The 27,437-nt window shown below is 63.8% G+C and overlaps 2 protein-coding genes across 4 annotated transcripts in view; both read left to right on the top strand.

Moving 5' to 3' along the window:
- GOT2 (glutamic-oxaloacetic transaminase 2) overlaps positions 1–11,374 on the top strand; it is a 21,956-nt gene extending 10,582 nt beyond the window's left edge. Inside the window, 8 exon segments of the mRNA XM_068168424.1 lie at positions 677–805; positions 1,548–1,607; positions 2,701–2,862; positions 3,939–4,043; positions 5,772–5,922; positions 6,997–7,162; positions 8,830–8,980; positions 10,318–11,374. Coding sequence (XP_068024525.1) covers positions 677–805; positions 1,548–1,607; positions 2,701–2,862; positions 3,939–4,043; positions 5,772–5,922; positions 6,997–7,162; positions 8,830–8,980; positions 10,318–10,440 — 1,047 coding nt within the window. The 3' untranslated portion in view covers positions 10,441–11,374.
- Positions 11,375–12,646: 1,272 nt separating this feature from the next.
- On the top strand, positions 12,647–22,522 carry SLC38A7 (solute carrier family 38 member 7). 3 transcript variants are annotated; one of them, XM_068168368.1, is made up of 11 exons: positions 12,647–12,847; positions 14,831–15,250; positions 16,590–16,788; positions 16,887–17,031; positions 18,455–18,553; positions 19,060–19,117; positions 19,701–19,815; positions 21,169–21,316; positions 21,403–21,602; positions 21,741–21,795; positions 21,880–22,521. In XM_068168368.1, exons 2-11 carry the CDS (start codon positions 14,990–14,992, stop codon positions 21,980–21,982), a joined length of 1,383 nt encoding a protein of 460 aa, XP_068024469.1. In that variant the 5' UTR covers positions 12,647–12,847; positions 14,831–14,989; the 3' UTR covers positions 21,983–22,521. The 3 variants fall into 3 exon arrangements, with proteins under 3 accessions (XP_068024469.1, XP_068024468.1, XP_068024470.1); XM_068168367.1 differs by lacking the exon at positions 12,647–12,847 and adding an exon at positions 12,860–12,892; XM_068168369.1 differs by lacking the exons at positions 12,647–12,847; positions 14,831–15,250 and adding an exon at positions 15,606–15,819 and having other exon boundaries at positions 21,880–22,522.
- Positions 22,523–27,437: the final 4,915 nt, after the last annotated feature.

Here is a 27,437-nt window from a genome sequence, read left to right as displayed (position 1 = left end):
GGCCCCAGAGATGCTCAGAGGCTGCGGAACCTCTGCCCTGGGGCCAGGCTGGGAGAGCTGGGGCTGTGCAGCCTGCAGGAGAGAAGGCTGCAGGCAGAGCTCAGAGCTGCAGCTGCAGAGCTGCAGGGCAGCTGCAGGCAGGCTGGGGAGGGACTGCTCAGAAGGGGCTGTGGGGCTAGGCCCAGGGGCAATGGTTTGGAGCTGGAGCAGGGCAGAGTTAGGTTGGAGCTGAGGAGGAAGTTGTGCAGAGGGAGGCTGGGGAGAGCCTGGCCCAGGCTGCCCAGGGAGGTGGTGGAAGCCTCCTCCTGACGCCTGGAGGTGTTTGCAGCCAGGCTGGAGGTGGCTGTGAGCAAGCTGCTGTGGGGTGAGGTGTCCCTGCCCATGGCAGGGGCTTGGAGCTGCCTGAGCCTTGAGCTCCCTTCCAACCCTGACCATTCTGTGATCCTATGGTTCCTGCCTCTGCTCCACCAAGGCTGGCACCCCCTGAGGGCTCTGGCACTGTGGGCTGTTGCCCCCAGCAGGCTTTCATCTGAAATGTTTGCTGCTGGCCTGGCCTGGGCTGAGCCCTGCTCTCTGGAGGGGAGTCGGTGCCAGCCAAGCAATGGCAGTGCCAATGAGCTCCAGCTGCCCGCCCCGCTGCCGCCCTCCCTGCTCAGCCTGCGCCGTCCTTCCCCAGGCCGAGGCCATGATAGCATCCAAGAAGATGGACAAGGAGTACCTGCCCATTGGGGGGCTGGCAGACTTCACCAGGGCCTCTGCAGAGCTGGCTCTGGGGGAGAACAGCGAAGCCTTCAAGAGCGGCCGGGTAAGGAGCGAGCTGGGGGCCCAGGGGGAGCGACGCTGCCCCCTGCACAGCTGGCATGGGGGGTGCTCAGCAAGAGGGGAGGAAGATCTGTCAGGGGTGCTCCTGCCTCTGAGCTGCAGGCTGGCCCAAGGGTAGCAGCTTCTTCTGAAGGCTGGGGTGAAACAGCCCTGCCTGAGGTGGGGATGTGACCTTGCCGGGGTCCCAGCTGCCTACCTGGAGCTGCTGAGCCACGCAGTGCCCCCAGCCCCGGGGAGACAGAGCTGGGGTGGTGCAGGCTGGAGAGGAGAAGGCTCCAGGGAGACCTTCTGGTGGCCTTGCAGGAGCTGCAGGGGGGCTGCAGGAAAGCTGGGGAGGGACTTTGGAGGGGGTGAGGGAGGGACAGGACTGGGGGGGCTGGAGCAAAAGGAGAAGTGGGGAGCTGGAGATTGGCTGTGAGGAAGAAGTTGTTGGGCAGGAGGGTGGGGAGAGCCTGGCCCAGGCTGCCCAGGGAGGTGGTGGAAGCCTCCTGCTGATGGCTGGAGGTGTTTGCAGCCAGGCTGGAGGTGGCTGTGAGCAACCTGCTGTGGTGTGAGGTGTCCCTGCCCATGGCAGGGGCTTGGAGCTGGCTGAGCCTTGGGGTCCCTGCCAGCTCTGGGGTTCTATGTCCCTGCTTGGGGTGCCTCTGGCAGCACTGGGAGGGGCAGGGCTCTCTTTGGCTCACCCTGGGGCTGCTCTGACTCAGGCCACCTCTGTTGCCTTGCAGTATGTCACTGTGCAGGGCATATCTGGGACTGGATCCCTGCGAATCGGAGCCAACTTCCTGGTGAGTCCCTGGGGGTGAGTGGTGGAGGAGAGGAGGGGAGAAGAGAGGGGAGCAGAGGGGAGAGGAGAGGGGAGTGGAGGGGAGAGGGGAGGGGATAGGGGAGAGGTGAGGAGAGTTGAGAGGTGAGGGGGGGGGAGAGGTGAGGGGAGAGGGAAGGGGAGGGGAGAATAGAGGGGAAGGAAGGGGAGAGGGGAGGGAATGGGAGAGGTGAGGGAAGAGGGAAGGGGAGAGGGGATGGGAGAGGGAAGGGGAGGAGAGGGGAGAGGGGAGAGAGGGGAGGAGAGAGAGTGGACAGGAGGGGAGAGGGGAGGGAAGGGGAGAGGGTAGAAGAGAGGGGAGGGGAGAGAGGGGAGGAGAGAGAGTGGACAGGAGGGGGAGAGGGGAGGGAAGGGGAGAGGGTAGAAGAGAGTGAAGGGGAGAGGGAAGGGGAGAGAGGAGAGGGAAGGGGAGAGGGTAGAAGAGAGGGAAGGGGAGAGGGTAGAAGAGAGGGAAGGGGAGAGGGAAGGGGAGAGAGGAGGGAAGGGAAGGGGAGAGGGACGGGAAGGGGAGAGGGGAGGGAAGGGATGAGGAGAGGGGAGGGAAGGGGAGAGGGGAGGGAAGGGGAGAGGGGAGGGAAGGGGAGAGGGGAGGGAAGGGGAGAGAGGAGGGAAGGGAAGGGGAGAGGGGAGGGAAAGGATGAGGAGAGGGAAGGGAAGGGGAGAGGGGAGGGAAGGGGAGAGGGAAGGGAAGGGGAGAGGGGAGGGAAGGGGAGAGGGAAGGGAAGGGGAGAGGGGAGGGAAGGGGAGAGGGGGAGGGAAGGGGAGAGGGAAGGGAAGGGGAGAGGGGAGGGAAGGGGAGAGGGGAGGGAAGGGAAGGGGAGAGGGGAGGGAAGGGAAGGGGAGAGGGGAGGGAAGGGGAGAGGGGAGGGAAGGGGAGAGGGGAGGGAAGGGAAGGGGAGAGGGGGAGGGAAGGGAAGGGGAGAGGGGGAGGGAAGGGGAGAGGGGAGGGAAGGGAAGGGGAGAGGGGAGGGAAGGGGAGAGGGGAGGGGGAGAGGGGAGCGGTGGCTGCGGGGTGCGGGGCTGGGGAGGCTCAGCTGCTGTCCCCGCCGCGCCAGCACCGCTTCTCCCGCACGGGCCGCGACGTGTACCTGCCCAAGCCCTCCTGGGGCAACCACACGCCCATCTTCCGCGACGCCGGCCTGCAGCTCCAGTCCTACCGCTACTACGACCCCAACACCTGCAGCCTCGACTTCTCCGGCGCCATGGATGACATCGCCGTGAGTCTGCCCCAGCTGGGCAGGCAGGGAGGCAGGCAGGGAGGGAGGCAGGCAGGCAGGGAGGGAGGGAGGCAGGCAGGGAGGGAGGGAGGCAGGCAGGGAGGGAGGCAGGGAGGGAGGCAGGCAGGGCAGGGTGTCCTGCCTCGGAGGCCTGGCAGAGCTCAATTCAGCTGCCAAGGGCAGCAGTTTGAGCTGAGCTGGTGAGGAGCCCTGGGAGCAGAGGATGTGAGGGGCCGGAAGGGACCTCTGGAGATCCTCCAGTCCAACCCCACTGCTAGAGCAGCAGCACAGAATCAGCCCAGGGGGCACAGGAACACATCCAGCCAGGGCCAGAGGAGACTCCACAACCTCTCCAGGGCTCTGGGAGCCCCGCAAGGAAAGAGTTCCTCCTCAGGTTGAGGTGGAAGCTCCTGTGCTGGGGTGCTGCCCCTTGTCCCACCCCAGGGCACAGTGAGCAGAGCCTGTCCCCTGCCTTCTGACACTCAGCCCTCAGATATTTATAGACGTTGATCAGATCCCTCTCAGCCTTCTCCTCTGCACACTGCACCCCCCCAGGGCTCTCAGCCTCTCCTGCCCAGGCAGTGCTGCAGTCCCTTCAGCAGCCTTGGAGCCCTCCCTTGGCCTCTCTGCAGCAGATCCCTGTCCCTCTGGAGCTGGGGAGCCCAGAGCTGGAGGCAGTCTTCCAGCTGTGGACTCCCCAGGGCAGGGCAGGGCAGGGCAGAGCAGAGGGGGAGGAGAAGCTCCCTGGCCCTGCTGGCCACACTCTGCTGAGTGCCCCCCAGAAGACCCTTGGGACCTCAGCCCCGAGGCACCTTGCTGGCTCCTGGGCACCTTGCTGCCCCCAGCACTCCCAGCTCCTCCTCTGGGGAGCTGCTCTCCAGCAGGTTCCCCCTCAGCTGCCCTGCTGCAGGAGGCTGTTCCTCCCCTGGGGCAGAACTCCACGCTCCACTGAATGCCCCCCGGGGTCCCCTTGGCCTTCTTGGCCCCCAGGGCACATTGCAGCCCCAGGGAGGGCTGGTTGTGAGGGTGTGCTGAGCTGCTGTGAGCTCACTGCCCCTCTGCCACACCTCCCCCAGAGGATCCCCGAGAAGAGCATCATCCTGCTGCACGCCTGCGCCCACAACCCCACCGGCGTGGACCCCCGCCAGGAGCAGTGGAAGGAGCTGGCAGCCACGGTGAAGGTGAGCAGCAGAGTGCCCCAGGGAAGGGCAAACCACAGCTCTGGGCTCTCCTGGCTGGCAGCTGGGCTTCACTCTGTAAAGGTTACTCCCTCCTTGGAAGCCAGCAGGGTGTCATGTTCCTGGCCCGAAGGCAGGAGCTGGGCAGGTGCACCCCTGGGGCTTTCCAGCTGACCACGGCCTTGCTGCTGGCTCCTTCCCAGGAAGCTGGGGAGAGGAGCCCTGAAAGGAGAGCAGGAGGGGTGAAGGAGAGAGCTTTGATAGCTGGAGTGGGGCTCCTGCTGCTGGTGTGGAAGATCTCCCACATGCCTGGGGCCTTCTCACAAGCACTGGCTGGAGAAAAGAGAGTCACAGAACCAAGCAACCAGGCTGGGAGAGAGCTCAGAGCTCATCCAGTCCAACCCAGCACCTAGCACCCAACCCCTCCTGACCACTCAACCATGGCTCCAAGTGGCCTTTCCTGAACCCCTCCAGGGATGGGGACTCCACCACCCCCCTGGGCAGCACATCCCCAGGGCCAATCTCTCTTGCTGGGAAGAACTTTCTCCTCACCCCCAGCCCAAACCTTCCCTGGCACAGCTTGAGACTGTGTCCTCTTGTTCTGGTGCTGGGTGCCTGGGAGAAGAGCCCAACCCCCACCTGGCTGCAACCTCCCTACAGGGAGTTGTAGAGAGCAAGAAGGTCTCCCCTGAGCCTCCTCTTCTCCAGGCTGAGCAACCCCAGCTCCCTCAGCCTCTCCTCACAGGGCTGTGCTCCAGGGGGCAGGTTCTTCCTTCATCCTCTTCCTCCTCCTCCCTGCTGCTGTAGGCAGTGAAATTTGGCTTTGGGAGGCCTGAGAGCAGGTAAATGCCAAAGTGGACTCCAGATGTCTGTGTGCCTCCTGAGCAAGGGGCAGTGTTAGTGGCAGATCTGCCTGCAGGCATCAGGAAAATTCCCAGGAGGTTTTCCTGGGAGCTGGAGGTGCAGGAGACACTGAGCTGGAATCATTCATTGCTGCCCAGTCCACTGCTGCATTCTGGGCCAGGCTGCATATCCCAGAAGTGCATTGGCATGGGCTTAGAACCACAGAATGGCTCAGGCTGGAAGGGACCTCAGAGACCTCCTACTCCAACCCCCCTGCCATGGGCCTGGACCCCTCACAATGAGACCTGCTCCCTCCACCCTGGCCTGGAACCCCCCCAGGCAGGAGGCAGCCACAGCCTCCCTGGGCAGCCTGGGCCAGAGCCTCAGCTCCCTCCTGCTGAGAACTTCCTCAGCTCCATTCTGACCCTGCTCTGCCTCAGCTCCAAACCCTTCCCCCCTGGCCTGGCTCCAGAGCCCCTCAGCCAAAGTCTCTCTGCAGCCTCCCTGCAGGATCCCTTCAGGTCCTGGCAGCAGCTCTGAGGTCCCCCTGGAGCCTTCTCCTCCCCAGGCTGCACAGCCCCAGCTCCCTCAGCTGTGCTCCCAGCAGAGCTGCTCCAGCCCTGGCAGCATCTCTGTGGCCTCCCCTGGCCTCCCTCCACAGCTCTGTGGCCTCCTCCTGCTGGGGACAGCAGAGCTGGAGGCAGGGCTGGGGTGGGGGCAGAGCTGTGCTGCTCTCGGGAGTGCTGGGGAGCTGTGGTTCCGCTTTGGAGGAGCAGCCCTGGGGCCGAGCAGGCTGCAGCCTTGCATGGCTCTCTCCATCCCCCTGCCCTGCCCCTGCTGAGGGCTGCTGAGCTCCCTGTGACACTGCTGTGGCCTCTCTGGTGGCAGAAGCGGAAGCTGCTGGTGTACTTCGACATGGCCTACCAGGGCTTCGCCAGCGGCGACATCAACCGCGACGCCTGGGCTGTGCGCCACTTCATCGAGCAGGGCATCAACGTCCTCCTGTCCCAGTCCTATGCCAAGAACATGGGGCTGTATGGTGAGTGAGGGCAGCTGGGCTGCCCAGTGCCTGCTGCTGCCACCCCCCAGCCTCCAGGGCTCAGCAGCCCAGGGCTGTCTGCTGCTCGCCTGCGTCGCAGTCCCAGCGCGGGGAGGGCTGGAAGGGACCCCTGGGGATCCCCCAGCCCAGGCCCTGCCCCAGCAGGACACCCCCAGCACAATGCCCAGGGGCACAGTGCCCAGGAGGGTTGGAAGCTCTCCACACCAGGAGACTCCACAACCTCCCTGGGCAGCCTGCTCCAGGCCTCCAGCAGCCTCACACCAAACAACTTTATCCTCCTGGGTGCCAGTCTGTGCCCTCTGCCCCTTGACCTGGCCCTGGGCACCCCTGAGCAGAGCCTGGCCCCAGCCTCCTGCCCCCCACAGCTCCTTTAGCTTTTGCTGAGCATTGCTCAGCTGCCCTCTGGGGCTGCTGTGCTCCAGGCTCTCAGCCTTTGCTGCTCCCAGAGCTGCTCCAGGCCCCTCAGCAGCAATGCAGCCTGCCCTGGGCTCTGCCCAGCAGCTCCCTGTCCCTCCTGAGCTGGGAGCCCAGAGCTGGACACAGATGTGGCCTCACTAGGGCAGAGGAGAGGGGAAGGAGAAGCTCCCTGGCCCTGCTGGCCATGCTTCTCAGTGCCCTCAGTATCTCCTTGACCTTCTTGGCCACCAAAGCACAGTGCTGGCTCCTGCTGAACTTGTTCTCCACCAGCAGAGCTGCTTCCCAGCTGGACCCTGTGGTGCTGATCCCAGCCCTCTGAGCTCTGCCCTTCAGCCACTTCCCAACCCACCTGCTCCCCATCAGCAGTCTCCCTCCTGCCCTGCAGATGCCTTCACCCCAGGCAAGGGCAGCAGGAGGTTTTGGGGTGGCCACATCCCTGGGGCACCGAGGAACCCAGCACCCCCCAGTTTCCCTGTTCCTCTTGCACTGGGGAGCCCAGGAGCAGACCCAGCAGTCCCCCAGCCGTGGAGCACTCGGGAGGTGCCGGAGCCCCTCCTGGAGCTGTGCGGCCCCGGGCTAGGTCCCGGCCGAGCCGGGGCTGGGGCAGGGGCTGGGTGCTGAGTGCCCTTCCCGCAGGGGAGCGGGCCGGAGCCTTCACGGTGATCTGCAGCGACGCCGAGGAGGCCAAGAGGGTGGAGTCGCAGCTGAAGATCCTGATCCGCCCCATGTACTCCAACCCCCCGCTGAACGGAGCCCGCATCGCCGCCGCCATCCTCAACACGCCGGAGCTGCGCCAGGAGTGGTGAGCGGCACAGCCCGGGGGGGTGGAAGCTCTACACACCGGCAGGCTCCACAGCCTCTCTGGGCAGCCTGCTCCAGGCCTCCAGCAGCCTCACCCCAAACAACTTTCTCCTCCTGCTCAGCTGCAGCCTCCTGGGTGCCAGTCTGTGCCCCTTGCCCCAGCTGAGCCCTCTCTGGTGCCCTGTTGGGCAGCTCTTAGCTTCAGGGCCACGACCAGAACCACCTCCCAGCCCTCCCCCTCCTGGAGAAGTCCCTGCTGCTGTCCTGGCCTCAGCTGCTTGTCAGCCCAGTTTGACACCGAGAGGTGGTCCCTGGTGGGGGCTCCAGGGCAGAGAGCCTTGGGTGGGAGGGGAAAGGCTCCTGCAGGAGCTGCCTGCCCAAGGAGTGGAAGGAATTGAGGCTTTGCAGTCATATGGCCTTCCAGGGCAAGAAAGGTGGGGAGGGACATTGGAGAGTGTCAGGGAGGGACAGGACTGGGGGGGATGGAGCAAAAGGAGAAGTGGGGAGCTGGAGATTGGCTGTGAGGAAGAAGTTGTTGGGCAGGAGGGTGGGGAGAGCCTGGCCCAGGCTGCCCAGGGAGGTGGTGGAAGCCTCCTGCTGATGCCTGGAGGTGTTTGCAGCCAGGCTGGAGGTGGCTGTGAGCAACCTGCTGTGGTGTGAGGTCACAGGCACACAGGATGCTAGGGGTTGGAAGGGACCTCTGGAGAGCTCCCAGTGCCAGCCCCTGCCAGAGCAGGAGCACAGAGCCCAGCCCAGGGGCACAGGAACACATCCAGCCAGGGCTGGGAAGGCTCCAGAGCAGGAGACTCCACAACCTCTCTGGGCAGCCTGCTCCAGGCCTCTGGCAGCCTCCCAGCCAAGAAGTTCTTCCTCCTGCTGAGCTGGAACCTCCTGGGCTGCAGTTGATATCCCTTACCCCTGCCCATGGCATGGGGGCTGGGACTGGCTGAGCCTTGAGGTCCCTTCCAGCCCTGACAGCTCTGTGGTTCTGTGTATTTGTCTTAGCTGAGGAAAGCAGAAGCTTAATCCTCTTGGGAAGCAGAGCCAGGAATGTGACCCTCATGGCCTCAGCTTGCTGGTACCAGCCCCTGCTGCAGAACAAAGGCCACCTGTGTGTGGTGGCTTTGCCAGCAGCTGTGCTGCTCTGGCAGGCTGGCACTGAGGCTGATCCTGTGCCCAGCAGGGATGTCTGCTGCCCTGGCAGGACCCCACACACGTTTGGGCAGGCCATGAGACCCTCTAGCTCACTCATGGCTTTAAAGTGAGAGAGATGCCTCTGGTAGTGGTGCCCAGGAGCTGTGGAATAAATCACAGAATGGGTTGGGCTGGAAGGGAGCTCCAAAGCTCAGCCAGTCCAACCCCCTGCACTCAGCAGGGACATCCTCCCCTAGATCAGGCTGCCCAGAACCCTGTCCAGCCTCACCTGGAATGTCTCCAGGGATGAGGCCCCAGCCACCTCCCTGGGCAGCCTTCAGGCACCCTCAGAAGGAAGCAGCTGGAGCTAGCAGGTGCTGCTCCCTGGTCTTCTTTCACCTGCATCCACAGTGGTTTAGGCACATGAGGACCTTCCAGGTGGAGAGGTTTGCTGCCTGGCAGCTGGTGGGTGAGGGCAGCAGGGTTTGGAGCATCCCAGCTCTGCTCTGAGCAGTTCTTGCCTCGGTTTCTCAGGCTGGTGGAGGTGAAGGGCATGGCTGACAGGATCATCGGCATGAGGACTCAGCTGGTGGCCAACCTGAAGAAGGAAGGTTCTTCCCACAACTGGCAGCACATCACTGACCAGATTGGCATGTTCTGCTTCACAGGGCTGAAGCCTGACCAGGTAAACACAGGCACTGTGCCCCTGGGCTGCCCTCTGCCTGCCTTGTCAGCAGAGCCCTGGCTGCAGCTGCCCCAGCTGAGCCTTCCTGAGCAGCTCTCCCTCCAGGAGGAGCAGCTCCAAGCCCTCAGCAGTGGAGCTCAGGGCCCTTAGATCTTGCTCTGCCCCCTTGCTGTAGCCATGCAATCAGATGTAGCCAAGGTCTCTTGGTGGCACTTGGAGGTGATCTGCAATGTCAGCTCTGGCAGCCCCAGGCAGTGCTCCAGGCTGGGGGCAGAGTGGCTGAGAGCAGCCAGGCAGTGAGGGACCTGGGGGGAGTGGTGGAGAGCAGCTGAACAGCAGCCAGCAGTGTGCCCAGGGGGCCAAGAAGGCCAAGGGCATCCTGGCCTGGGTCAGGAGCAGTGTGGCCAGCAGGAGCAGGGAGCTCATCCTGCCCTGTGCTCAGCACTGCTCAGGCCACACCTTGAGTCCTGTGTCCAGCTCTGGGCTCCTCAGGTTAAGAAGGGCAACAAAGCTGGGGAGGGGTCTGGGGCACAGCCCTGTGAGGAGAGGCTGAGGGAGCTGGGGTTGCTTAGCCTGGAGAAGAGGAGGCTCAGGGGAGACCTTCTTGCTCTCTGCAACTCCCTGCAGGGAGGTTGGAGCCAGGTGGGGGGTGGGCTCTTCTCCCAGGCAGCCAGCACCAGAACAAGAGGATACAGTCTCAAGCTGTGCCAGGGGAGGTTTGGGCTGGGGGTGAGGAGAAAGTTCTTCCCAGCAAGAGAGATTGGCCCTGGGGATGTGCTGCCCAGGGGGGTGGTGGAGTCCCCACCCCTGGAGGTGTTCAGGAAAGGCTTGGATTTGGCACTTGGAGCCATGGCTGAGCTGCCAGGAGGTGCTGGGTGCTGGGTTGGACTGGATGAGCTCTGAGGGCTTCTCTACCCTGGCTGACTCTCTGCTTCTGTGGGAGGTGGCTCCTAGCTGAGCGTTCCCTGGCTGCCCGAGAGCCCAGCAGCAACCCCTGGGGCCTGCAAGGTGCAGCCTTACGCCTGCTGGCACCCGGTGCAGGCAGGCTGGGCCCAGCTGGCACCGCTGGCACCCAGTGCAGGCAGGCTGGGCACAGCTGGCACCGCTGGCACCCGGTGCAGGCAGGCTGGGCACAGCTGGCACCGCTGGCACCCAGTGCAGGCAGTCTGGGTCCAGCTGGCACCCAGTGCAGGCAGGCTGGGCACAGCTGGCACTGCTGGTGCACGGTGCAGGCAGGCTGGGCACCGCTGGCGCCTGGTGCAGGCAGGCTGGGCCCAGCTGGCACTGCTGAGCAGGGCAGGGGCTGGGCAGTGTTGACCATCTGCCCTCCCCCCCAGGTGGATCGGCTGACCAAGGAGTTCTCCATCTACATGACGAAGGACGGGCGGATCTCGGTGGCGGGGGTGACGTCGGGCAACGTCGGCTACCTGGCCCATGCCATCCATCAAGTCACGAAGTAAAGGCACAGGTGGAGCCCTGGAGCTGGTGGCTGCCCCTGCCCTGCCCCACTGGCTGAAGCTGGGGGAGGAGAGGAGGCAAACAGAACCCTTTGAGCACCTGCCGCTGCTGCTGAATGTATCCTGTAGACGAGTTGTTGTAGAAGCCCCGTCCTGGCCACCCAGCCTCGGGGAGCAGGGACGTCCCTGCTGGCTCCTGCTCCTCACACCTTCTCCCCTCTTGTCCAGCCCTTGTCTGTCAACCCCAGCACCCATCTTGCACAGGAGGAAGCAGACCCAGCCCTGCCACCCTTCCAGCATGGGCACCAAAGGCTTCCCCACGCTGCTCCCTGCAGGAGGAGGCTTTGTGAGGCTGCTGCTGGCTGCCAGCCCAAAGGGTGGGGAGCTGGCTGGGGAGGGCTGCTCACAAGGGGTCCCTGCCCCCTCCTCACCCAGTCCCTGCTGCCAGCAGGCTCCAGCCTCCCAGCGGGCAGCGCCAAAGCTGCCCTCCAACAGCCAGCTCAGAGGACTTCTCACTGCTAAAGTCTGCCCCATCGCTGGCTTTGCTCTCTCCATCTGGGCAGCTCCTTTCAGGTGGACTTCAGGGCGGGGAGGGGGCTGGGGGTGGCCATGGCTTCCACCTCTAATCCTACCTGGTTCTCCTGCTCCTCTCCCTGGCCCTGTTGGTCACCATCAGCCCTCCCTGCAGTGCAGAATGTCTCTGTGTGTGTTCCAAAGCCATGAGCCAAGAGCTGGGTCCCACCATGTCCACCTCCTGTGGAGCAGGAGGTTTCCCTCCTCTCTCTGCAGCCTGAATTCTGGTGCCAGCAGGGAAAGGGGAAGGGAAGATCCCTCCACCCCCCTTCTGTCCACAGCAGGTTGGCCCTGAGGCTTTGTGACTCAATGGACTCTGAGAGTATTTTTTTCAATCCAAATAAAGAGGCTCATGGCTGTGTCAGGCTGGGGACTTCCTCCTCTCATCCCACAGCTGCATCCTGCCCCTTCCACACACACCAGAAGAGGGAAGTTCCACCACTGGGCCTGTCAGAGGGCTGCTGAAACCCTCAGCTCCTAGGAGTGCCACCCAGAGAGGGCACTTCCCACCTGTGTGCCCCAGGAGCATGCTGTGTGGGGTGGGCTGAGGCTGCCCCGAGGTGGGAGCTGGTGTCAGAGCCTGTGGCGTTGAATGGGGCAAGCAGGAGGTGCCAAAGGCCGTCAGCCCTGTGCTGGATCTGAGCCAGACTCACAGAACTGTTTGGGATGGGAAAGGCCTCCAGGATCACCCAGGCCAAGCAGCAACCCAGCCCCACCATGGCCACCAGACCATGGTCCCAAGTGCCATGGCCACAGGGCTCTGCAACCCCTCCAGCCATGGGGACTCCACCACCTCCCTGGGCAGCCTCTGCCAGGCCCTGACCACTCTGGCACCAAAGGAATTGTTCCTCCTCTCCACCCTAAGCCTCCCCTGGCACAACTTGAGGCCATTGCCTCTCCTATCACCTGGTATGAAGGAGTAAAGACCAACCCCCACCTCCTCTCAGGGAGCTGCAGAGAGCAATGAGGTCTCCCTCAACACCCCCAGCTCCCTCAGCTGCTCCTCCCCAGCCCTCTTCTCCAGACCCTTCCCCAGCTTGGTTGCCCTTCTCTGGACCTGCTCTAGCTCCTCAGGGTCCTTGTAGTGAGGCCCCCACAACTGAACCCAGCATTTGAGGTGCAGCCTCACCGGTGCCGGTACAGGGGGGCGGTCCCTGCCCTGCTCCTGCTGGCAGGCTGCCGGAGCACGCCCGAGCTGCTTGCAGCAGGCAAAGCTTTCCCCGTCAGGCGGACCTGGTAGGGGCTGGCGAGCCCTGGACACCCTCCGCGGCCCCAGCAGAGCATCGGCAGAGCGCTCAGAGCATCGGCAGAGCGCTCAGCGCTGCGCGAAGCGGCCGGGGCCGGGCAGCCGTGCCAGGCCCGTGTGCCACACGCTGCCCCCGGGGGCTCGGAGCCTGCGAGCTGCCGCTGCTCCCACGGACGGTTGTTTACGTGGCCCGGTGCCCGCGGCCGCCGCCTGTGCAATAAATCAAGCACCCTGCTCGCTGCGGCTTCTGCCGGCTCCGGAGCCGGCTGCGGGGCCGCCGTGCCGTGCCGTGCCGAGCCGAGCCGAGCCGAGCCGAGCCGAGCCGAGGGTCTCGCCCCTGCCCTTCTCCGGTGCAACCAAGGAGCCGCAGCACAGCTCCTCTGCCCCTGGCCGCGAAGGCTTCCCCACTGCTTCCAGCGGCAGAGCGCTGGGGATGGGCTGCGAGGAGGTCGCCGAGGGGGAGGCAGCGATTCCCGGGCGGGATGGGGCCGGGGGCGGACTACAACCCCCGGCGTGCAGCGGGCAGGGCGGTGCCGGCCGTCGCGCCGCCGCCGAGCAGGGGCCGGGGCTGGAGCAGGCTCCCACCGCCCGGTGAGTGGGGCCGGGGCTGGGGCCGGGGCAGGATCCCACCGCCCGGTGAGTGGGGCTGGGGCTGGAGCCGGGGCTGGGGCTGGGGCTGGAGCAGGCTCCCACCACCCGGTGAGTGGGGCTGGGGCCGGGGCTGGAGCAGGGGCTGGGGCCGGGGCTGGAGCAGGCTCCCATCGCCCGGTGAGTGGGGCAGGGGCCGGGGCAGGGGCCGGGGCTGGGGCCGGGGCTGGAGCAGCTCCCACCGCCCGGTGAGTGGGGCTGGGGCAGGGGCCGGGGCTGGGGCCGGGGCTGGGGCAGGTTGCCACCGCCCGGTGAGTGGGGCCGGGGCACGACGCTACTGGGCGGGGGGAGCTCCAAGGATGGGCTGGGGCCGTGTGGTATCCCCGAGGCCATCCCGGTGTTACTCTCCCCGACTCCCTGCTTATCCTCTCCTGGAATCGGCGTGGGGGGAGCGCCGGCAGGGCCCCCGGCGGCTGGGGAGTCACCCACTCCGGGTCCGTGGCTCTCACCGTAGGGGTGAAAGGGCACCGAGCAGCATCCTGCTCTGGCCGGGGGGAGGTATCGGCCCCCCGGGGCAGGGGCTTGAACCACAGCGGATCCCCCCCCCCAGCCCGGGGACGTGGGACCCCGCTGCGCTCCCAGCCGGGGGGGAGAGGCTGCTGCCCTTCCCTGCGGGCTGTCCTCATCCCGCAGGCACCCATGAAGAGGCTTCACAGCAGGGCATCCACCCAGCCTGCAGGCTTCCAAGCAAAGGGGGGGCGGTCATCTAGCACAAAAAGGGAGATTGTCCCTTGGGAAGGGATTGCCCCTGGGTCCTTGCAGCTCCGCCAGGCCCTGAGAGCTGTCTGCAGCGCAGAGGGATGAGCGCTGGGCTGGGCAGCCCCCAGAGGCTGAGGGGCTGGAAACACCGGGTCTGCCGGTCCGGCAGCTTCTGAGTCACCCGGCGCTGGTGGTCGCCCCGGGGAAAGTCGCCGCTGGTGACACTGCGGCTGGGCCCTGCACGTGGGGCAGCGACCTTTGCCCGCAGCTCAGGAAGAGCTGCAGGGAGCAGGGCTGGGAATGGGGAACCAAGCTGTGGGACTGGGAGCCGGCAGAGCCCTGCGGCCGGGCCCGGTGCCGGCAGAGTCCCACTTTGAGGCTGCAGCTCCCCAGCCCCATGGCTGATGCTCAGTGCCCCCCATCCAGCAGCTTCATTGCCCTCATGCTGGATGTGAGGGACAGGAGCTGAGCGCTGCCACAGCTCTGCTGCCATGAGGACTTCTGTGTGCAGTCAGCAGCTGGCTCCCCAGGAGCAGCCCAGAGCCAGCTGAGTGCTGAGCTGCAGCCAGAGCAGGGAGAGCAGCAGCACAGGGAGGGGATTCTGCCCCTCTGCTCTGCTCTGCTCAGCCCCCACCTGCAGCACTGCCTCCAGCTCTGGGGCCCCCAGCACAGGGAGGACCTGGAGCTGCTGGAGAGGCCCCAGAGGAGGCCACAGAGATGCTGAGAGGCTGCAGAGCCTCCCCTGTGGGGCCAGGCTGGGAGGGTTGGGGCTGTGCAGCCTGCAGGAGAGAAGGCTGCAGGCAGAGCTCAGAGCAACCTTGCAGGAGCTGAAGGGCTCCAGGAGAGCTGGGGAGGGACTGTGGGCAAGGGCTGGGAGTGGCAGGAGCAGGGAGAATGGCTTGGAGCTGGGAGAGGGCAGAGGGAGAGTGGAGAGAAGGAAGAAATGGTTGGCAGTGAGGCTGGGGAGAGCCTGGCAGAGGCTGCCCAGGGAGGCTGTGGCTGCCCCCTGCCTGGAGGTGCTGAGGACCAGGCTGGATGAGGCCTTGAGCAGCCTGGGCTGTGGGGAGGGGTCCCTGCCCATGGCAGGGGCTTGGATCTTGGTGGTGCTTGAGGTCCCTTCCACCCCAGCCCATTCCATGACTCTCTGGGCTCGTGTCCCCTGTGCCCCCTGTGATGCCAGAGCTGTCCCTTGCTAATGCGCTTCCTGCATCCTTCATCCCCTGCCAGGAGCAGGGCAGTGCCTGAGCCCTGTGCTGCCTTCCTTGCTGCCCTCCCCACCCGATGGAGCCAGCCCTGGCTGCAGGCCCCCCTCAAGACAGCTGCCTGAGCCTGCTGGAGCAGCCCTAGGGGAGGTGGATGCTGGTGTGTGCCGCCTGAGGAGGGAGGATGGCTCAGGGCAGCATCAACAGCGACTGCAAGGACTGGGAGTGGAGCGCCGACGCCGGGGAGAGAGCCAGGCTGCTGCAGAGCCCCAGCGTGGAGACCCTGCCCAAGAGTGGAGAGAGCCAAGGGAATGGGCTGGGGGCCACATCTGCTTTGGGAGCTGTCTTCATCGTGGTCAATGCTGCCCTGGGGGCTGGGCTGCTCAACTTCCCTGCTGCCTTCAGCACGGCCGGAGGGGTGGCTGCAGGCATCGCCCTGCAGATGGTGAGAGCTGGGGGAAGGGACAGTGCTGCCCTCTCCCACCCTGGGGGGGATCTGGGGTGCATGTGTGGCACTCCAGAGCGGGGTGAGAGCTGGGGGAAGGGACAGTGCTGCCCTCTCCCACCCTGGGGGGGATCTGGGATACATGAGTGCCACTCCAGAGGGGGCTTGGAGAGGAGCTGGCCCCTGGGAGGAAGCCCTGTGGGTGAAGAGCACCAGAGATGGTGCTCCCTGTGTTCAGGGGTGCCTGCCTGGGATGGTTCTTAAGACCTGATCATTCTGTTGCCTCAGTGGTCCCCTCCTTGTCTCTTCCCCACCCCAGGGTCATTCTGGGGTGGATTAGAGGGGTGTGGTTAGGTCGACAGAGGTTCTCCTCCCCCTCTACTCTGTCCTGCTGAGGTCACAGCTGGAATATTGTGTCCAGTTCTGGGCCCTCAGGTTAGGAAGGAGCTCAGGGAGCTGCTTGAGAGAGTCCAGCACAGAGCCACAGAGCTGCTGCAGGCAGTGGAAGATCTTCCTTGCAAGGAGGGACTGAGGGAGCTGAGGGCTCTGGAGCTTGGAGCAGCCTGAGGGTGAGCTCCTTGCTGGGGCTGAAGCTGTGCAGGGTGATGCCCAGAGCCAGGCTCTGCTGGGGGCTGCCCAATGCCAGCCCCAGGGGCAGTGGTGGAAGCTGAGGCAGAGGAAGCTCCATGGGAACAGGAGGAAAATGTTTCCCCTGTGAGGTGCCAGAGGCCTGGAGCAGGCTGCCCAGGGGGGCTGTGGAGTCTCCCTCCCTGGAGACATTCAGACCCCCCCTGGATGTGTTCCTGGGGGACCTGCTCTGGGTGCTGCTGCTCTGGCAGGGGGCTGGGACTGGAGGAGCTCTGCAGGTCCCTTCCAGCCTCTGACACTCTGTGGTTCTGTGTGATTCTGTTCTGGGGGCTGGGCCCAGGGCACAGCCTTGGCCTGGTGAACAATGTCTGTGCTGTCAGCCAGCCTCACTCCAGGCCACTGAAGCCCAGCTGGGGCAGCACAGCTCAGCTCTGGAGACACCAAAGCCAGGAGCAGCTGCAGGCTGCACACTGAGGCTGCAGCAAGCAGCTCTCTGCAAGCACAGCTGAAGGTCTCCTGGGTGATACTGAGGGGAGCACAGAAGCAGCTTTGACCCTCAGAGGAGCTTCCAGCACTGCAGCATCCCAGCAGCTCAGCAGGGTTGGGAGGGAGCTCTGGAGGAGCTTGGGAAGGGCAGGTTGGGAGCAGGGAGGATGTGCTCTGTGTGACCTGCTCCAGGTGCTCCTGCTCTGGGGCTGGGACCCGATGAGCCCTGGAGGTCGCTTCCAGCCCCTGACCTTCTGTGCTGCAGTGCATGCTGATCTTCATCATTGGAGGCTTGGTCATCCTGGCCTACTGCTCCCAGGCCAGCAACGAGAGGACCTACCAGGAGGTGGTGTGGGCTGTGTGCGGGAGGGTGCCGGGCGTGCTCTGCCAGCTGGCCATCGCCGTCTACACCTTCGGCACCTGCATCGCCTTCCTCATCATCATTGGGGACCAGCAGGACAAGAGTGAGTGTGGCCCAGCGTTGGGGGGGACAAAACCAAGCAGCTGCTGCCCCTGCAGCTGGAAGGGGACCTCCTGCCCACCCTCTTTTCTGCCCCCGCAGTCATTGCTGCTCTGGTGAGGGAGCCGGAGGGAGCAGGGGCCAGGCGCTGGTACCTGGACCGCAAGTTCACCATCAGCATCACTGCCTTCCTCCTCATCCTGCCCCTCTCCATCCCCAAGGAGATTGGCTTCCAGAAATATGCCAGGTGGGTGGAGAAGGTGGCTCTGGGGCTGGCAGCTGGGCTGGGCCAGCCAGCACCCACTGCAGCATGGACCTAGGGGAAACAGCTTGGATGTGATCGAATCACAGAACCCCAGGGCTGGAAGGGACCCCAAGGCTCAGCCAGCTCCAAGCCCCTGCCCTGGGCAGGGACACCTCACACCACAGCAGGTTGCTCACAGCCACCTCCAGCCTGGCTGCAAACACCTCAAGGGATGAGGCTGCCACCACCTCTGCCTGCTTAGCCCTGAGGGTTTGGACATCTCAGGGATCTTTCCAGGGACCTTTCCAGGGATCTGCTGCAGAGAGGCCAAGGGAGGGCTCCAAGGCTGCTGAAGGGACTGCAGCACTGCCTGGGCAGGAGAGGCTGAGAGCCCTGGGGGGGTGCAGTGTGCAGAGGAGAAGGCTGAGAGGGATCTGAGCAATGTCTCTCCAGAGCTGAGGGCTGGGGGGCAGGAAGGGAGGCACAGGGCCAGGCTCTGCTCACTGTGCCCTGGGGGAGCACAAGAGGCAAGGGCTGGAAACTGCAGCCCAGGAGCTTCCAGCTCAGCAGGAGGAAGAACTTCTTGGCTGGGAGGCTGCCAGAGGCCTGGAGCAGGCTGCCCAGAGAGGTTGTGGAGTCTCCTGCCCTGGAGCCTTCCCAGCCCTGGCTGGAGGTGTTCCTGTGCCACCTGTGCTTGGGACCATGGTCTGGTGGCCATGGTGGGGTTGGGCTGCTGCTTGGCCTGGGTGATCCTGGAGGCCTTTCCCATCCCAAACAGTTCTGTGAGTCTGGCTCAGATCCAGCACAGGGCTGATGGCCTTTGGCACCTCCTGCTTGCCCCATTCAACCCCACAGGCTCTGACACCAGCTCCCACCTCGGGGCAGCCTCAGCCCACCCCACACAGCATGCTCCTGGGGCACACAGGTGGGAAGTGCCCTCTCTGGGTGGCACTCCTAGGAGCTGAGGGTTTCAGCAGCCCTCTGGCATAAAAGGAGGCTGGAGCCAGGTGGGGTTGGTCTCCTCTCCTATGGAACAAGCAACAGGACAAGAGGAAACAGCCTCAAATTGCAGCAGGGGAGGTTTAGGTTGGCCATGAGGAGCAATTTCTCCCCCCAAAGGCTGTCAAGGCCTGGCCCAGGCTGCCCAGGGCAGTGGGGGAGTCCCCAGCCCTGGGGGTGTTTAAAAGCTGCAGAGGTGTGGTGCTGAGGGCTGTGCTTTGGTGGTGCCCTGGCAGTGCTGGGGTAAGGGTTGGGTTTGATGATCTTAAAGGTCTCCTCCAGCCAACACAATTCCCTGGTGCTATGATGTGGAGGAGTGGGGTGGCCTGAGCTGTGCAGGGAGGAAGATGGAGCTGAAGAAGCTGAGAGGAGACCCTGCATGGAGCAGAGAGGCAGCGTGCTGATGGTCTCCTGTCCCCTCTTGCAGCTCTCTCAGTGTGATTGGCACTTGGTATGTCACAGCAGTCATCATCATCAAGTACATCTGGCCTGACAAGGAGCTGGTGCCCGTGGAGATCCCCACCAGGTGAGTGCAGGCTCTGTGCTGCTGGTGCTGGCCACCCCAGCACTGCCCAGGCAGCAGGGCTGCAGGAGAGAGGCCTGCAAAGGCTGGGGACACTTCCTTCCCAGCTCCCATCCCTCAGCCCAAGAGCACTGCACAGATGCTCCCCAGTGCCCACATCCCTGCCTGTTTCAGTGGAGCAGGTGGGGAAGGAGAGGAAAGAGACCTCCTGGAGGTCCCCACAGCACCCTCAGAGGTTTTCAGGAGAGGCTGACTGACCTCTAACTCTGCTAGAAGCAGGCCCAAAGGTCTCTCTGCTCAGCCAGCAGCCAGGGCTGTGCCTGAGGGAGATGTTGGTTGTTTCCTTGGCCAGCAGAGCCCCTGGGGCTTGTCCCCTCCCTCATGGTGTGAGGACACACATGGTCTGGCTGCAGGCAGAAGGAATTTTGGGGCAGAGCAAGGGTTTGGGGCAGTGTCCAAGTAGATGCAGGGGGCCCTGCTCTGACTGCTGGCTGTTTCTCTCCTCCCAGCCCCTCCAGCTGGACAGCCATCTTCAATGCCATGCCCACCATCTGCTTTGGCTTCCAGGTAAGGACATGGGTCAGGGAATTGCCATGGCCTAGGGATTCTCCCCTGGATGTTCAAAGCCCTCTCCATGTGCTCACCATGTGGCTTTGTGAGGTTGCTGAAGCCAGTTCAACCTCTCACCATGCTTGGGTGGGGATGAGTTGATCTTACACCAGCTGGGAAACAGAATCACAGAATGGTCTGGGATGAGAAGGACCTCAGAGCTCATCTGCTCCAACCACCCTGCCATGGGCAGGGACAGCTCTCAACTGGACTTGGTTGCTCAGGGCCTCATCCAGCCTGGCCTTGAACACCCCCAGGCAGGAGGCAGCCACAGCCTCCCTGGGCAGCCTGGGCCAGAGCCTCAGCTCCCTCCTGCTGGAGAACTTCTTCCTCAGCTCCCTCAGCCTGTGCTCACAGCAGCTCCAGCAGTCCAGGACAGCCCGGCCTCACCTCCCCCTCCCCAGCAACAGCCCTTGGGGGTGGGGGTGCTGGGGATCACAGTATCACAGCACAGCTTGGGGGGAGTGGGAATCCCAAGTGGGGTGCTGCATGACCTGGGCTCAGCCCACCCTGTGCCCCTGGTGTCCCTGTGCCCTGGCAGTGCCACGTGAGCAGTGTGCCAGTCTTCAACAGCATGAAGCAGCCGGAGGTGAAGACCTGGGGCACAGTGGTGACAGCGGCCATGGTGATCGCCCTCTTCGTCTACACAGGCACTGGTGAGCAAGAGGACACCCTCTGAGTGGGGGCATGGTGCTCAGAGCATGGCTTAAGGAGTGCAGTGATAGCCTGGGCAGCACAGCTTGAGCTCCACCTATCCCTCCCCCCCCACCATGCCCCGTCTGTGTCGGGTCCCTCAGAGGTGTGCTGGAGGGGCTGGGATTGGATGGGTGAGGCTGAAGGGTGCAGACAGAGTTGTTGCAGCATAGCAGGGGGTGGAAGGCACCCAGGCATCAAGTCCAACCCCTCCTGCCAGAGCAGGACCATACAATCAGCAGAGGTGGCACAGGAACACATCCAGCCAGGGCTGGGAAGGCTCCAGAGCAGGAGACTCCACAACCTCTCTGGGCAGCCTGCTCCAGGCCTCTGGCAGCCTCCCAGCCAAGAAGTTCTTCCTCCTGCTGAGCTGGAACCTCCTGGGCTGCAGGTTCCATCCACTGCTCCTTGTCTTATCATATAGAGATACAGTTATCTTCATACAAATGTCACTGGAGTTATGAGAGAGGAGGAAGTGCCTGGGGTGAGTGCAGGGCTCAGCTGAGGAGGGCTGCTGAGGCAGGGGGCAGAATTTGTTCAGAAGCAGAGGATGGTTTCCTCAAGTCAAGCCTGGCTTGACTGGGCTGGGGATTCCTGAACTGATACCAGGAATGGGGAGACTCAGAGTGGATGCTATGAGGAAGTTCTTCCCCAGGAGGGTGGTGAAACACTGGAGCAGCTTGCCCAGGGGGGTGGTGGAAGCCTCATGCCTGGAGGTTCCAGTTCCAACCCCCCTGCCATGGGCAGGGACACCTCACACCACAGCAGGTTGCTCACAGCCACCTCCAGCCTGGCTGCAAACACCTCCAGGCATCAGCAGGAGGCTTCCACCACCTCCCTGGGCAGCCTGGGCCAGGCTCTCCCCACCCTCCTGCCCAACAACTTCTTCCTCACAGCCAATCTCTAGCTCCCCACTTCTCCTTTTGCTCCAGACCCCCCAGGCCTGTCCCTCCCTCACCCCCTCCAAAGTCCCTCCCCAGCTTTCCTGCAGCCCCCTGCAGCTCCTGGAAGGCCACCAGGAGGTCTCCCTGGAGCCTTCTCCTCTGCAGCCTGCACAACCCCAACTCTCTCAGGCTGTGCTCAGAGCAGAGCAGCTCCAGCCCTCTGCTCAGCCTCCTGGCCCTGCTCTCGACATCTTCCAGCCCCTCCAGAGCCTTCCTGGCACAGAGGCTGCAGAGCTGGGCACAGAGCTGCAGCTGTGGGCTCAGCAGAGTGGAGCAGAGAGGCAGAATCCCCTCCCTGGCCCTGCTGGCTCTGCTTCTCTTGATGCAGCCCAGCATGTCCCCCTCCTCCTCTAACTGCTCCCTTCCAAGCAGGTGTCTGTGGCTTCCTGACCTTTGGAGCCAGTGTGGAGCAGGATGTCTTGATGTCCTACCCCCCCAATGACATCCCCATTGCCCTGGCCCGGGCCTTCATCATCCTCTGCGTGCTGACCTCCTACCCCATCCTGCACTTCTGCGGCCGGTGAGCGCGGGGGGCCGGAGGGAGCCGGGGGGGGGCAGGGGGGGACGGCACCGGGAGGGCCTCCTGGCCTGGCTGTGTGCCCCCAGGGCCGTCCTGGAGGGGCTGTGGCTGCGGTACCGCGGGGTGACGGTGGAGGAGGACGTGGTGCGGGAGCGCCGGCGCCGCCTGCTGCAGACGCTCAGCTGGTTCCTCCTCACCCTCCTGCTGGCGCTCTTCATCCCCGACATCGGCAAAGTCATCTCTGTCATCGGGGGCTTGGCTGCCTGCTTCATCTTTGTCTTCCCAGGTAGGGCGTTCGGGGGCCCTGGGTGCTGGCAGGGGAGGGGGCAGGCAGAGAGCAGGAGGTGTGTGGGGAAGGGCAGAAGCCTCCCTGGGGCAGCCTTAGCCTTGGTCCTGGTCCTGATTTGCCTCTCCTGCCTTTCAGGGCTCTGCCTGATTCAAGCCAAGCTCTCTGAGATCCAAGAAACCAGGGCAATCAGGTAAGCAGAGCCTGCTTCCTCCCCCCCTGCCTGCCCTGGGGGTGCTGGGGTCCCCCCTGAGCACAGCCTGTCCTCTGCCTGCAGCTGGTGGGCTTACGTCAGCTACGGGGTGTTCATGGTCACCCTCGGAGCCTTCATCTTCGGACAGACCACTGCCAACGCCATCTTCCTGGACCTCAGCGCTTGACTCCTCCTCCTCCTCCAGGCTGGACTGATGGTGATGCCAGAGGGGGATGCAGGCTTCCCCTGGCACCAAAGGGAAGGGGAGAGAAGCCCCTGTGGGTGTGTTGGGAAGATCCAAGAGGAGGCAGCTGGGCTGGAAGAGCCTTGGGGGTGTCTTGACACACCAAGCAGTCAGGCTTCTTCCCTCAGCCCTGTGTCCCTGCTGGAGCCAGAGCATCACTACAAGGAGACCTTCAGGCCTGGTCAAGCCCCTTCTGTCCCCACAAGGTAGACATCACTACCAGAAAAGTCATTAAGGGACCATGGTTGAGGTGTGTGGAAGCTGAGGTCACCCCTGTGCTGCTGGAGCTCCCCTCCACAGCTTCAGCCTCTCCCAGCACCCTGTGCTGCTGGAGCTCCCCTCCACAGCTTCAGCTTCTCCTCCCAGCACCCTGTGCTGCTGGAGCTCCCCTCCACAGCTTCAGCCTCTCCCAGCACCCCTGTGCTGCTGGAGCTCCTCTCCACAGCTTCAGCTTCTCCTCCCAGCACCCTGTGCTGCTGGAGCTCCCCTCCACAGCTTCAGCTTCTCCTCCCAGCACCCCTGTGCTGCTGGAGCTCCTCTCCACAGCTTCAGCTTCTCCTCCCAGCACCCCTGTGCTGCTGGAGCTCCCCTCCACAGCTTCAGCTTCTCCTCCCAGCACCCCTGTGCTGCTGGAGCTCCTCTCCACAGCTTCAGCTTCTCCCAGCACCCCTGTGCTGCTGGAGCTCCCCTCCACAGCTTCAGCCTCTCCCAGCACCCCTGTGCTGCTGGAGCTCCCCTCCACAGCTTCAGCTTCTCCTCCCAGCACCCCTGTGCTGCTGGAGCTCCCCTCCACAGCTTCAGCCTCTCCAGCACCCCTGTGCTGCTGGAGCTCCTCTCCACAGCTTCAGCTTCTCCTCCCAGCACCTCTGTGCTGCTGGAGCTCCCCTCCACAGCTTCATCTCCCAGCACCCCTGTGCTGCTGGAGCTCCCCTCCACAGCTTCAGCCTCTCCAGCACCCCTGTGCTGCTGGAGCTCCTCTCCACAGCTTCAGCTTCTCCTCCCAGCACCTCTGTGCTGCTGGAGCTCCCCTCCACAGCTTCAGCCTCTCCCAGCAACCTGTGATACTGGAGCTCCCATCCACAGCTTCAGCCTCTCCTACCAGCACCCCTGTGCTGCTGGAGCTCCTCTCCACAGCTTCAGCTTCTCCTCCCAGCACCCCTGTGCTGCTGGAGCTCCTCTCCACAGCTTCAGCCTCTCCCAGCACCCCTGTGCTGCTGGAGCTCCCCTCCACAGCTTCAGCCTCTCCTCCCAGCACCCTGTGCTGCTGGAGCTCCCCTCCACAGCTTCAGCCTCTCCTCCCAGCACCCCTGTGCTGCTGGAGCTCCTCTCCACAGCTTCAGCTTCTCCTCCCAGCACCCTGTGCTGCTGGAGCTCCCCTCCACAGCTTCAGCCTCTCCTCCCAGCACCCCTGTGCTGCTGGAGCTCCTCTCCACAGCTTCAGCTTCTCCTCCCAGCACCCCTGTGCTGCTGGAGCTCCCCTCCACAGCTTCAGCTTCTCCTCCCAGCACCCCTGTGCTGCTGGAGCTCCTCTCCACAGCTTCAGCCTCTCCCAGCACCCTGTGCTGCTGGAGCTCCTCTCCACAGCTTCAGCCTCTCCCAGCAACCTGTGATACTGGAGCTCCCATCCACAGCTTCAGCCTCTCCTACCAGCACCCCTGTGCTGCTGGAGCTCCTCTCCACAGCTTCAGCCTCTCCTCCCAGCACCTCTGTGCTGCTGGAGCTCCCCTCCACAGCTTCAGCCTCTCCTCCCAGCACCCTGTGCTGCTGGAGCTCCCCTCCACAGCTTCAGCTTCTCCTCCCAGCACCCTTGTGCTGCTGGAGCTCCCCTCCACAGCTTCAGCCTCTCCTCCCAGCACCCCTGTGCTGCTGGAGCTCCCCTCCACAGCTTCAGCCTCTCCAGCACCCCTGTGCTGCTGGAGCTCCCCTCCACAGCTTCAGCTCCTTCTCCCAGCACCCTGTGCTGCTGGAGCTCCTCTCCACAGCTTCAGCCTCTCCCAGCACCCTGTGCTGCTGGAGCTCCCCTCCACAGCTTCAGCTTCTCCTCCCAGCACCCTGTGCTGCTGGAGCTCCCCTCCACAGCTTCAGCCTCTCCCAGCACCCTGTGCTGCTGGAGCTCCTCTCCACAGCTTCAGCTTCTCCTCCCAGCACCCCTGTGCTGCTGGAGCTCCCCTCCACAGCTTCAGCCTCTCCCAGCACCCCTGTGCTGCTGGAGCTCCCCTCCACAGCTTCAGCCTCTCCCAGCACCCCTGTGCTGCTGGAGCTCCCCTCCACAGCTTCAGCTTCTCCTCCCAGCACCCTGTGCTGCTGGAGCTCCTCTCCACAGCTTCAGCTTCTCCTTCCAGCACCCCTGTGCTGCTGGAGCTCCTCTCCACGGCTTCAGCCTCTCCCAGCACCCTGTGCTGCTGGAGCTCCCCTCCACAGCTTCAGCTTCTCCTCCCAGCACCCCTGTGCTGCTGGAGCTCCTCTCCACAGCTTCAGCTTCTCCTCCCAGCACCCCTGTGCTGCTGGAGCTCCTCTCCACAGCTTCAGCTTCTCCTCCCAGCACCCTGTGCTGCTGGAGCTCCCCTCCACAGCTTCAGCTTCTCCTCCCAGCACCCCTGTGCTGCTGGAGCTCCTCTCCACAGCTTCAGCTTCTCCTCCCAGCAACCCTGTGCTGCTGGAGCTCCTCTCCACAGCTTCAGCTTCTCCTTCCAGCACCCCTGTGCTGCTGGAGCTCCTCTCCACAGCTTCAGCCTCTCCCAGCACCCTGTGCTGCTGGAGCTCCTCTCCACAGCTTCAGCTTCTCCTCCCAGCACCCCTGTGCTGCTGGAGCTCCTCTCCACAGCTTCAGCTTCTCCTCCCAGCACCCTTGTGCTGCTGGAGCTCCTCTCCACAGCTTCAGCTTCTCCTTCCAGCACCCCTGTGCTGCTGGAGCTCCTCTCCACAGCTTCAGCCTCTCCCAGCACCCCTGTGCTGCTGGAGCTCCTCTCCACAGCTTCAGCTTCTCCTTCCAGCACCCCTGTGCTGCTGGAGCTCCTCTCCACGGCTTCAGCCTCTCCCAGCACCCTGTGCTGCTGGAGCTCCCCTCCACAGCTTCAGCTTCTCCTCCCAGCACCCCTGTGCTGCTGGAGCTCCCCTCCACAGCTTCAGCTTCTCCTCCCAGCACCCCTGTGCTGCTGGAGCTCCTCTCCACAGCTTCAGCCTCTCCCAGCACCCCTGTGCTGCTGGAGCTCCCCTCTACAGCTTCAGCTTCTCCTCCCAGCACCCCTGTGCTGCTGGAGCTCCCCTCCACAGCTTTAGCTCCTTCTCCCAGCACCCCTGTGCTGCTGGAGCTCCTCTCCACAGCTTCATCTCCTTCTCCTAGCACTGGAGGCCTGTCTTGCATAAGGGGAACTCCTAACCCTGCTCATCAGACGGGGGACATCTTCTCTGCCAGTGCTTGGTGTGAGCTCTGCCCTCCCATGGCTCAGCTCACCACTCTCCTGCCCTTGCTCCTACATCTCCCTCTGCCTGGGCTGCACTTTCTGTCCCCAAGTGGGAGCCTGGTCAGTTTTGGCAGGGACACAGCAGTGCAGTGTGTCCCCTGCCAGGGCTTGCTCCCTGCACCAGGGAAGGTGCTGAGGCCACATGGACCTGCTGGAGACACTACACCCAGAGCAGAGCTTCTCTCCTGGTTTCCAGTCCTGTTTGTCCAGGAGGTGTCCTAGGAATGGGGCTGGAGCAGGTTTGAAAGGGATGCTTTGGGGCTAGGGCAGTCAGTATTGGTCTGGTTTCTCTCATCCCCTTGGTCATTTGCTCTCTGGGGCCTCTGAGGATGATGATTTCACTGCAGCCTTCACCAGGCTGAGCAGGTTTGGCTGGGGGTGGTTAAAGGTCCACAGGAGCAAACTGCTCCTCTCCAATCTTTGGGTTCCCTTCTTCCTGGTTTGACTTCTGAAACCCTGGGAGAGGAGGGAGTTTGTCTGTCTGTCACTGTATCTGTGAGGAGCTTTCTGAAGCACCTGGCTTTACCTTTCCTGCTTCTCCTCAATGGAGCAGACCCAGAGAAGGGCAATGAAGCAGGGGAAGGGTCTGGGGAGCAGCTAAGGGAGCTGGGGGTGTTCAGCCTGGAGCAAAGGAGGCTGTGGGGAGACCCTTTGGATCTCTACAACTCCCTGAAAGGAGGCTGGAGCCAGGTGGGTTTGGTCTCTACTCCTGAGGCCAAGTGATAGGACAAAAAGGAACAGCCTCAGGACACAGCAGGGGAGTTGGGGACAAGGAACAGTTTCTGCCCCAAAAGGGTTGTCCAGGCCTGGCCCAGGCTGCCCAGGGCAGTGGTGGAGTCCCCAGCCCTGGAGGGGTTTCAGAGCTGTGGTGCTGAGGGCCAGGGTTTGGTGGTGCCCTGGCAGTGCTGGGGTCAGGCTTGGACTTGAAGATCTTGAAGGTCTCTTCCAACCCAAATGGTTTCTGTGATCTGCTGGCAGCAGCCCAGGCTCTCATGCTGGGAAGGGGACCCATGGAATGCTGCTGTAGTTCTGCCCCTGGCTCTCTCCCTCTGTGCCCAGCAGTGGTGGGTGGGAGGGCAGCATGGGAGTGCTGCCTCACCTGGAAATGTTTGGTGTTCCCTACCAGCCCTGCTGTGTGCAAATGGAGACCTTCCTGCTGTTGCTTGGGCTGAGGCAGGGAGACCCAGATGGAGGAAGGAGGCAGAGCCTCAAGCACAGCATGGATGTGTGAGGGTCCCTGTGGAGGCACCACTCCTTCCTGCCTCTCCCAAGGTACCTCCAAAGCCAGGAGCAGGCTCCAGTGCCCCCTCCCATTCATCTGAGTGGAGAGCAGGGAGACATGGTTGACACTGAGGGTGCTGAGCCCCCGGCCCAGGCTGCCCAGAGAGGGCCCATGGCCGGAACCACTGCAGGTGAGGTGGTCTGGGGCTGTGAGCAACCTGCTCTAGCTGCAGCTGTCCCTGCTGAGTGCTGTGAGGCTGGGCTGGGTGACCTTCAAAGGTGAGCTTTCACCTCAAGCCACGCCATGATCCTGTGGCACTGGCTGCCTCCCCAGCCCCTTCCTTTCACCCAGCTCCCACCTGAGAGCAGAGAATGGGGCTGGGGGCAGCCCTTGGCAGGAACAAGGAGGTGTCCATGCCCAGCATCACCTGAGCCTGCAGGTGCTGACCACAGGCCACCTTCCCTGGAGCCCCCCAGGTGCCAATGCCAAGGTGCCTTTCAGTGCCCATCCCCTGTGAGGATGGAGGGGGGTGGGGTTGGGGTGTTTGTGGCTCTGGCTGTCCTGGGGGGGCCCAGAGCAGGAGGAGGTGCCATGGCCCAACCAAGGCGGGCAGGGATGGTGTCCTTTGATCAGCAGCTGGGGAGCTACAACCTTGATCCTCCCAGGGGGGTCCTTGTGGCTGAGGGCAGCAGGGGGTGAAGGTGCTTGTGGA

Source organism: Melanerpes formicivorus, unplaced genomic scaffold, assembly GCF_026170545.1.
Source record: "Melanerpes formicivorus ecotype bairdi unplaced genomic scaffold, bMelFor1.0.p_v2 SCAF_137, whole genome shotgun sequence".
Taxonomy (NCBI): domain Eukaryota; kingdom Metazoa; phylum Chordata; class Aves; order Piciformes; family Picidae; genus Melanerpes; species Melanerpes formicivorus.
The sequence above is the reverse complement of the archived record's forward strand: the minus strand, read 5'-3'. Positions and strand labels throughout refer to the sequence as shown.

Coding starts and splice junctions, on each gene's coding strand:
- SLC38A7 (XM_068168368.1), top strand. CDS start 14,990: ATGGCTCAGGGCAGCATCAACAGCGACTGCAAGGACTGGGAGTGGAGC. Junction 15,251..16,589: donor CAGGCATCGCCCTGCAGATG/GTGAGAGCTGGG, acceptor TCTGTGCTGCAG/TGCATGCTGATCTTCATCAT. Junction 17,032..18,454: donor GGCTTCCAGAAATATGCCAG/GTGGGTGGAGAA, acceptor CCCCTCTTGCAG/CTCTCTCAGTGTGATTGGCA.